General features: G+C 34.5%; 2 protein-coding genes across 2 annotated transcripts in view; one reads left to right on the forward strand and one right to left on the reverse strand.

Annotated features, from left to right (window-relative positions):
- Positions 1-11,177, forward strand: part of LOC118739213 (short/branched chain specific acyl-CoA dehydrogenase, mitochondrial-like) — a 46,375-nt gene that overhangs the window by 23,155 nt on the left and 12,043 nt on the right. The window lies entirely within an intron of this gene.
- LOC118739214 (short/branched chain specific acyl-CoA dehydrogenase, mitochondrial-like) lies at positions 2,028-8,706 on the reverse strand (the record flags this gene model as incomplete). The annotated part of the gene is given in 3 exon segments (XM_036470403.1): positions 2,028-3,009; positions 3,078-3,248; positions 8,399-8,706. Coding segments are annotated over 3 exon segments (1,103 nt in total), but the record flags the coding sequence as incomplete, so codon positions are not given.

Genomic DNA, 11,177 nt, shown 5'->3' on the forward strand with positions numbered 1-11,177 from the left:
TGAAGAGAACTGATAGCTGCTACTTCTATATAAAAGAATTCTTGCTCTGCGGCGTTTTCATTATTACTGTAGTGAATATACTCCTCGCCGCATTCACCACAACCGATGGCACTGAAAAAGCATAGAAAAGCAAGAAATCCGCTGATAGAACGATAACTATATATGTATATGAACAATGAACAAATTTACAAATGAACCTAATAAAGACTGCCAAAAATATTCTACTAACTAAAATTAAAAAAATGAAAAAATTATGTTTTCAATGTTCTCCTCGAATTCGTTCATTTGAGAATTTCAATAACGCGCAAATGCCTCGTAACTGTGTAAACCTCGTAAATAAACCGGTTTTCCACACAAAATTAAGAAAATGTATGAGGTTTACGTAGTTACCAGGCATTTACGCGTTTAGATGAATTGCCCTAAATATTATAAAAAAAAAATCAGAGTATCAAAAATAGGTAGGGCTTTTAAAAAGTGCCTTGTAACTCTGTTTTTAGTACCAATACTTTAAATTTTTTATTGAGGCAGTATCTTAATACATCCTACCAAAATCTGTGAAAAACGAAGTTTTTAAAGTTTGCGTTTGGGTATCAGTTTGGGTGCAGTTAACTCCCGAGTTGATCCGAATCAACGCTGGCGTCTGTTTATGCTTTAAGATGATAATCTAGGGCACAGTTCAAATATAAAAAACTTGAATTCCATCAATGATGCCCTAATTTCGAGTGCTTAAATCTTCACGGAACATTCACCTTGCTATGTACCTAAAATAAATAAATTTACATCAATAAAATTATAAATTTGGAAAATAAATTACTTTTTTCTTTGTTTACCTTTTTACACAACGTCGCCTGGGTAGAAGATTGTCGTATGTTAATATCGGCAGGTTGTGGGAAATCGCGATAGAAATTAATTACATTAAATTTTCTCCAAAGTCTCTGAAAATGTTACTAGTTCACAAAATTCTTAAATTATTTAATTTTTAATGTTTATTGCTAATTAGTTTTGACTTTATGAAGGATTTTCTTTAGTCAAATTTTGTCGTAAGCATCAATCGTCCACAATTTGGCAGCCACTTTGTATGAAATACGACAAAATGTGATCAAAATTTTCTACCAAATTAACGACACTTTTTATTCAATATCTCGGAAACAAGAGGAGATATATGCAAAAATGGAGAACGCCATTTTTAAGATATTAATTAGTTTAATATGACTGCATCACCAGCTAAATTTTTACTAAATTATCGAAAAAGTTGTAGTCAATAATTCGGGAACTATAGGAGATATCTAAAAACTGATGACACCAATCGAAAGACCTTATATAAAAATATACAACTGCATCTAGAACCAAAAATCGTCAAAGTGGCGCTTACGACAATCTTTTACCCAGGCGACGACAAGCAAATCACTTGGAAATGTAAATTCACCTCGATGCGATACAGCAACAACAAGGGCTAGGGGTATTTTTGTACGAAAAGCAATTTTTCAGCGGCAGCGCTCAGATCGTTCCGATAAGCAATGTTATTTTGTAATAAATTTATCATCAAACTTGTGTGTTTATCGTAAAATTTATGCACTAAACGAAACCTTATTCTAATATTTTCTAAAGTTTATTTCATTAGTGCTGAAGAGCAATCGTGCCTGTAAGAAATTCTCACCTCTGGAAACTTTATCCCCATAAAGGACTTCACCACAGTTTTTTTTACTAGATATACTGAGATCGTAACAACACCTATCTATGTAGATACCTTAGAATGTAAAACATTTCTTAAAAATCGTACATGAAATGTACAAATCGTGTGATCCCTGCTTAAGAGTCGCGCATCAAGCGTTTATTTTTCCCAAAGCAATAACACGTGATCGGTATTTTTTTTTTAAATTCTTTCGATCATTGAACAGCATATTTTTGTTGTAGACTAATATAAGAAAAAAAACATAAAATATGCGTTAAAAAGTATTGACTTTATTTTTTCATTCGCACATATACATATTTTAATTTTTTAATAAATGCTCAAATTTTGTATATATCTCACTTATACAAAATTTTAAAAACAGCTTAATAAAAATACAAAATATTTATTAAAAAAAATACACTAGCTATGATCTACATAAATGCTCAGGTTCCAAATTTTAAATTCATGTAAATATGTACATATGTAACTACTTCTGGAATTAACAGCATGCGCTAGTGTAATTGGTGAAAACACAGCTACTAAACCTAATAATGGCAATAGAGACGTATGTGGGGACAACCAATTTACAATAGCATACAGTCGATTCCCTAATAAATGCACTGTTGGTATCTGTTACGATATTACACTTAACTGCCCGCAATGGACAACTAAGCCCACAATTGGATGGCATCCTGTACTTTATTTGCCCCATTTTACTTGGTATATTCCTTCTTGATCACCTTAGCAATGGTGCTAAGCTGCATGTTGGTGGTACCTTCATAGATGGCGCCAATCTTCACATCACGATAGTATTTCTCCTGTGGAAAGTCGCGCGTGAAGCCAACACCACCCATCCAGTCAATGCACTTGATGGTGGCGCGTTGTGCCACTTCCGAGGCGAAGAACTTGGCCATCGCAGCTTCTTTGAGGAAAGGTTTTCCCTGCTCCTGCAGACGTGCGGCGTTGTAGGTAAGCAAACGTGCCGCTTCGATTTCCGTCGCCACAGTGGCTATTTGATGTTGCATCGATTGGAAATCGTAGATTTCCTTGCCAAATTGCTTGCGCTCCAGCAGGTAGGGTATGGTGTGATCGAAGCAACCTTGGGCAAGACCCACCATTTGTGCGCCAATACCAATACGACCCTCGTTCAAGAAACCGGCGGCATACTTGTAGCCCTGCCCAAATACACCCAGTAAATTCTCTTCGGGCACGCGTACGTTGTCGAAGGTGATCATGCAGGTGCCGGATGCGCGAATGCCAAGCTTGTCTTCGGGCTTATTCACGATCAAGCCAGGTGTGTCACGATCAACAATGAATGTGGTAATGCCGCGGTAACCCTGGAAGATAAAGTAAGCAAAAGATGATGATTATTTAAATATTGATTTAGATTTGTTTTGCGATTCACCGCTTCTGGTTTGGCATTGGCGAAGACTAGAAATACACCAGCCACGTCCGAGTTGGAAATCCACATTTTCGTACCATTGATAACGTAATGGTTGCCGTCCTTCTTAGCAACGGTTTTCAAGCTAAACGCATCAGAACCAGCGCCAGGTTCGGTTAAGGCAAAGCTACCAGCCTAAAAATAATAAAAAAAATACGTTAATATATACATCAATACTTTTAAGACCAAGTAGTTTAGATTGGTTCGGAACCTAGTATGTGGATCGGGGTATAAACAAATGAGTAGCAAATACTTTTAGCATAGCTGAGTTGTTTGCAAAACTGTCTCTTAACTTTGTATTGGCAGCTTTGGTATTTTGCACAAAAATCAAAGCATTCTTCAACCAAACAGAGGAAAATAACGCATAGTAAAAATTAATATTTTTTACTTGATTGAAGTTTAAAAATGTTGGTATTTAAAGATAATGCTTTCATACCAAAATTTAGCACGCACGTATTAGAGTATACGATGAGGGGGAAAAATAGTAAAAAGAAAAATGTTGCACTTCATGGAGAATGCATTACCTTTTCCTACCAAGAAAAGGTTACCGAATTATTGCAAACATCAATTTTGAATAAATTAGCTTCTGTATTTACTGATTTATCGAAGAATTCGTATTTCTCTAAATTGCCGTTATATGGGATGTGGGCGTGGTTATTGTCGGATTTTAAAAATTTTCAGCCGTTTGTTATGTTGTACCAAGGCTAACAACTGTGCCCAGTTTGGGAGGAATTAATGTAGCGGCTACCAAGATATACACATGTAATCATAAGTGGGCGTGGCTATGCCCATTTTCCAAAAATTTATAATTCTCTTATTTTACGTCTAAAAGTCACTGTAAATGTCAATTTTCAGTGAATAAGCTTAAGTAGTTACTGAAAATATCACAGTTTTCGTATTTCTGAAAACTACCGTTAGATGGGAAGTGGGCGTGGTTGCGGCCCGATTTCGCCCATTTTCAATACCAAATTTCGTTGAGATATCTTAATTTTTGCTCAAGTTATCGTGTACACGGACGGACGCACAGACAGACATGGCTTAATCGATTTCTATTTTCATTGTGATAATTTGTGTATACATTTGTCTATATCTATTTCGATTGGTTTTGGCTGTTACAAGCAACCGTTATGTGAACAAAGTTAAAATACCCTTGTACACAAGTGCGCTCGGGTACAAAAATGGAAAATGAGCGGACCCGTATTTTTGCATTTTGCGGTCGGTTAACTTTTAACCATGCCGCCGGGGTTTGAAGTTTTCCTTATTTTTCAAATGGGGTAAATATTTTTTTTGTAAAATCGTAAAAAGTAAGTACTTTTTGATCAAATAAAAATATTTCCTTTCAAAAATACAATAATTATCACTTATTTCTCCTTATTTTAATTTTTTAGTGCTTTTAATTTTAACTTTTTGTAATTTTTTAATCTATTATGTAATATGTGATTATTTGTTATATAGTATATTGGCATATTATGCTAAGTTTCTATAATTTATGATTGTGCCAAAACAGGATGAATTGTGCCAAAAGTGCCTCTGCGAATGAAAGTGCCAAAAATGGCACTATTGTGCCTACTTTTCCATCACTGGCATATATTAAATATTGCCACACGCTTATGCTTTCAGATGCAAGAAGAAAAACTGTCAGGAAAATGTACATATATTCTAGCGAGTTTCAGCGGCATTTGAAAAGCACTGCGAACCAAAACGTATTGTAACAGTCCGCGCTTTGGTCCATATGATCATTTTCTTTAATTTATAGAGTCAGAAGCAATCAGCACGAATCGGAATATATTTATAATAAAAGTCTATAACGAAGGAGCAATTACATTGTAAATCAAGTAAGAGCAGCGCTGTCTTCGGCTATGCCGAAGGCTTCATACCTTTCATGAACATCTGAAAATGTTACTTAAACAGATTGGTGCATTTGAAATAATTTATATATTCATAGCATACATAGATAGAGGAGATAGATATATAAAAACTCATATCTAAACAATCAGAGGAAAGGAAGATATATCTTATATAGCACCAATCTAAGTGATTTTCACTGCTGTGTGATGGGTATGTAAACCGGTAACATAATTTAATGGGTTTAGCTTCCTACATAAAGGAGATACATACATATATCGCAAAAACTGGTATCTGAACAATCAGTGGTATAAGAGATAAAACTTATACAGCATAGATTTTGACGATTTTCTCAGTAGACTTTGTATTATTATTTATAAAATAGCTTACGAAATTTGTCGGTTTTAGATGTCCAAATAAAGGAGTTTTACAGTAAAAACCCATATCTGAACAATAAGTTGTATGAGAGATATATGTTTTAGTGACCCGATCTTTGTAATTTTCACTGTAAGTATTATGTTAATAACGAGTGAAAACGGTGCGAATATTCATGTTCCTAGCTGCATAAATGGAGAAGTTATGGCAAAAAATCTCATATCTGAACAATCAGTTGTATGGAGGCTATAGGTTATATTCACCCGATCTTCGCCATTTTCACTGAAAGTAATCTCTTGATAATGAGTGACAACAGTGCATTTCATGTTCCTAGCTACTTAAATGGAGGAGTTATAACGAAAAATCGTATATCTGAACAATCAGTTGTATGGAAGTTATAAGTTATAGTGACCCGATCTTTGTAATTTTCACATTAAGTTTTTTGTTGATAATGGGTGGAAGTATTGCAAAATTTCATGTTTCTAGCTGCATAAATGGAGAAGTTATAACGAAAAATCACATATCTGAACAATCAGTTGTATGGGAGCTATATGCAATAGTGGTCCGATTCTTCCGGTTCCGACAAATGATTAATACATTATAAAAAATACACCCACCTACCAAATTTCATCCGGATATCTCGAAAACTGAGAGACTAGATTGCATACAAACAGACGGACAGACAGACAGACGGACATGGTCAAATCGACTCAGCTCGACGTTCTGATCATTTAAGTATACATTTTAATGGATCTATCTCTCGGATCTCGGACCAAAGTTATAATACCATTTCATGCTCATTAAAGGTATCCAAATAATAACAAGTTATAGTTCTGATATTTCGGGCCCCTTAAGAAGCCTGGACCCGGGGGGTATTTATCCCTTTCTCTCTCTTCCCTCTCGACGGGCCTGCTCTTAGCTACAAAAATTAGTTATTTGATGGTCACACGTTAAAAAATAAAAAATAAAATAAAAAATTTGATATTTAAATTTCCATCATAATTTTATCTTGATTTTTGAAAGGAAATATTTTTATTTGATCAAAAAGTACTTACTTTTTACGATTTTACAACAATTCTACAAAAAAAAATATTTTCCCCATTTGAAAAATAAGGAAAACTTCAAACCCCGGCGGCATGGTTAAAAGTTAACCGACCGCAAAATGCAAAAATACGGGTCCGCTCATTTTCCATTTTTGTATCCGAGCGCACTTGTGCACAAGGGTATTATAACTTTGTTCACATAACGGTTATTGGTAACAGGCAAAACGAAATGTATACATAAATGATCAATATAAAAAGAGACATCGATTAAGCGGTGACTGTCTGTCCGTCCGTCTGTGCATACGATAACTTGAGCAAAAATTGAGATATCTTAACGAACCTTGGATTTGGGCGTAGGACGGATGGTATTGAAAATGGGCAAAATCGGACAATAACCACGCCTATTTCCCATATAACGGTAATTTTCAGGAATACGAAAACTGCGATATTTTAGTAACTACTTAAGCTTATTCACTGAAAATTGACATTTACAATGACTTTTAGACGTAAAATAAGAGAACTATAAATTTTTGGAAAATGGGCATAGCCACGCCCACTTATGATTACATGTGTATATCTTGGTAACCGCTACATTAATTCCTCCCAAAACTTGGCACGATTGTTAGTTTTGGTACAACATACCAAATCCATATAACGGTAATTTAGAGAAATACGAAATCTTCGATAAATCAGTGAATACCGAAGCTAATTTATTCAAAATTGATGCTTGCAACAATTCTTTACCAAGAAATACGTTTATGATAAAGTTTTGGAAAATGAGCGTGGCACCGCTCACTTATGATCACATATATGTACCTCGGTAACCGTTCTACCAATTTTTACCAAACTCGGTATGATTATTGTGCTTGCCACATAAAAGCAAAATGTTGAAAATTATTAAAATCGGACTAAAATTATGGCGGCTTTTCATATAACGGTAAATTTCAGAAATGCTTGAAACTTAATTATTTCGAATTTTAAGGACGCTAATTTACTCAAAATTGATACACCCCGGGCAGTGATCGGACTTCTACCACATTGTGGTAGATCTACCACTTTTTTGAGCATCTACCACATATACCACACAAGGTCTGAAATCTACCACATATTTCCATTTTTGAGTAGTTTTATTTTTGCTCGACATAATTTTCTTAATTTTAAGAGCAAAAATTGTCCAACACTAAACACTAACAACAGGCAGTATGGGATTATAAAATAAACTGTAAAATATTAAATTTTCTTAATATTCAATTTTTCGACAGGAAACGTGGTTGTATTGTGTTAAATTGCAAAATATATGATTTATAAAAATAACTAATAGCGAAAATGCTAAAAAACGGGGATTTGTGTGAAAGTGTTAGCAAATTTCAGTGCATCAAAAGCTTCTAAAGCGTTGTTTACCTTTATTGTCAAAATCGACAAATCCCAAGTAGTTTCTGGAACGTGTCACATTTGTTCGCTACATCGTGATGTGATGAAAAGAAAAACTGGCAGCACTCCGCAAGGTTGCAGAAATCTTTCAAAATATGTTGGAAAAATATCTTGATATGGAAGGAACTGCTTTACACGTTCAAGAAAAAAAAAATTGCCAAAACTCAACGCAATTTTTAGCAACTTCAATCTTGCACTTTATTATACTAAAATTATTATTTTTTTAATTCTAATTAAAATGTTTGCAATTTATCTAAAACCTTGCAGAATATTTTTAAGTTTTGTACAAAGTTTGATCCAAAACCTGAGATCTACCACATTTTTTTGAAATCTACCACATTTTTTTCCAGATTCTGCCACACAAATTTTTTTTGAAGTCCGATCACTGACCCCGGCTTACCATGTAGCGGTAGCTTTCGGAAAGGTGAAAAACATATATTTAATACTTGCGCCGGGTATTTAATGTTCGGCTCTGCCCGAACTTAGACTTTCTTACTTGTTTATAATTAAAATTCCAATAAGTGGATTTTTCTGTGTATTATTGGTCCATCCCAAAAGTACATACTACAAAATGTGCATATCGGTACTTACATATTCCTGTGACAATTTCGGCAAATACTTCTTTTTCTGCTCCTCATTTCCCACTTTCATCATCAATGAGACAACTAAAGTGTTGTGGATGTCGACAAAAGCGGCAACGGCTGGATCAACCTTGGACAGCTCTTCGACAACCAAAATGGTTGTCAGAAAATTGCAACCGCTGCCTCCCAAGTCGGGATCAACTTCCATGCCCATCAGACCATTTTCGAAAACGGCATTCACCACAGATGGATCAAATTTGTGTTCCTGATCCATTTTCTTTACGAGTGGGGCGATTTGTTCTTGAGCCAATTTGGCGACTGAAAAAAAATATGTGCATTTAAAAACAAGATATTTAAAAAACAAAAATTAATTAGAGAAACTCATTTCGTTTAAGTCCGTAGCACGGTCTTCATGGAACGGAACAAAGGTTTTGTATCCCCTCATATAATTACTATTATCTGGCAAAAAACAATGCAGTAGGCGAGTGAGAACTAATTTTTTTGCAAGTACTGTAGGTACATAGGCATCGATGCAGCTTTATTATCAAAAATATAGATAAAAAAATTAAACAGATAAAGACCTTGCAGCAAAATTTAGAGACAGTCTGGCAAGGCGCTAGTTCCGCCCTACAAATTTCAGAACTGTCTCTGAGCTACTGCAAAAGGGATGCAGAGCTGGACGGTTGAAACTCATGTGGTGCTAGTTGCGCTGTCATCAATGTTATTCATCCTGGTCATGTGAAAGCTGACGAAAGATGCACAATTATACCATACTATATTTTTTATCGATTTTCTTAGACCCTAGAACTAATAGCAAACTGTTTTCATGTATTTAATAGAGGTCTTCATCAAAAGTTATAAACTGCTGATAAACTTGATAAAATGATAAATTTATCATTTTGATAAATTAACTGTCAAACTTTGTATGGAAATCTATTTCAGCAAAATTCAACCCTGACAGGCTGCCAGTTGGTCACTTTTTCTACGAACACATAAAAAGCAAATGAACACAATGGTGAAGGTAAAAATGAAACGTAACTAGCCAGATAAGTTAAATAATAAACGATTTTGTGCAATTATTAACCAAGATGCGTTGATAAAAAAATGCGGATAAGCTGATAAATTTAAGCAATGTATACCTTTATCGCTTAAGATCATAGGCAGCGCTGCCGCTTTGGTAATTTTTTAACAAAACTAGTAATTTTTTTCTTTTTAGAACGAGTTCGGTAATTTGTTAATTTTTTACAATTTGGTAATTTTGTTTCAACGTAAGTCTTTTCTTTTAAGATTTTAATAGTAGCTTATTACTTATAAAAATTTATAACTTTGAACCTTCTTACAATTGCACAAAACAAAAAAAATGCTTATGTACTTACATACATATGTATGTGTCTATACCTTAAGAGTTTTGGCTTGAAAGGGCTCTTTAATGTAACAATTTGCCTTGACAACTCAGAACTTTTAGTATGAGTGCGCAATATAGCAATTTAAGGAAGCCACCCATTTTTCCCTATAGGGCGGCTCGATCACAGCCCCTACATTCCCACAAATCAGGGTTTTTGATCATTTTTACCTGCCGGAACCAATGGTGAAAGAAAATAATTTCACAGGACTAATTAAAATTTTGCGATTAAATACGAACGTGACCCATTTATAAATCTACATACGTCGAAAAAAAATTTCCAATTTGTTAAGAATATCATGCTCATAAAAACTTGGTAATTTTTTCTGAGTTTGGTAATGTTTTTTAGAGGTTTGGTAAAAAAGTAAATATCTTTGTGACAGCACTGATCATAGGTGAACAATTTTTGCTCGCGAGCAACACCAACGCCGCAGTTCGTATACGTATACAGCATGATTCAATAATACAAGGTTAGATAATTATTGACAGCCGCGGTTTGACACTCCCTTACAAAAGGTTGCATTTACGAAGGACAGAGAAAGAATGCTATCCCTTGTTGTGAAAATGGTACTAAAAAAAGTACGCAAAGTAGGCAATTAGTAGTGAAATTCCTGTTGTAAATTATAATGTATTTGCAGGAAATCTGGCATTTTAAACAAAATGTTGAACGAAATATTAATATATCTACGTGAATTATGTAATTTGTGTGCCATTTAACTGTATAAAAACTACAAAAAGACTCAAAATTAAAATAAAACTACTATGAGGTTTATGTAAACAGCCAATTTAAAAACAATTTATATTTTAATCAGTTAAATGTGCTTCATACGCATATACAAATAAACATATTGCACAAAAGCTTATACTTCTATTTCACAGCAAAGCTACACTTTTTCCAAGTAAATTCGCAAAGAAGCAACACGGTGCCACTGCTAAGGGAGCGGTGCGAGAGAGACAACTGTCAGTTTATCAAACCTTGTCATGGGATGTCAATTTTTCGGCTTATTTTCAAATAATCTCATATCTGAACAATCAGTTGTATGGAGGCTATAGGTTGTAGTGACCCGATCTTCGCCATTTTCACTGAAAGTATTACTTTGATAATGGGTGACAACAGTGCAAAATTTCTTGTTCCTAGCTGCTTAAATGATCTGATCTATCTCTTCGAACCAAAATTATAATAGCATTTCATGCTCATTTACAAATTGTATGCGTGCTTTTTTAATTACAGTATTTAAAGAAAGGGCTCTATACTATACTTCTTAGAACCAGCTCAAAACTAACCACATTTGTTCTAGCCCGGAGACGACTCTTTTTGATCTATCTAGGAACTGTTGTTATATAAACTGTCTAAGAACCATCTAAGCCAGAGTCAGCTCAGCACAAG

This window comes from Rhagoletis pomonella, unplaced genomic scaffold (genome assembly GCF_013731165.1).
Source record: "Rhagoletis pomonella isolate Grant_MI unplaced genomic scaffold, Rhpom_1.0 Rhpom_scaffold_00005, whole genome shotgun sequence".
Lineage (NCBI taxonomy): Eukaryota > Metazoa > Arthropoda > Insecta > Diptera > Tephritidae > Rhagoletis > Rhagoletis pomonella.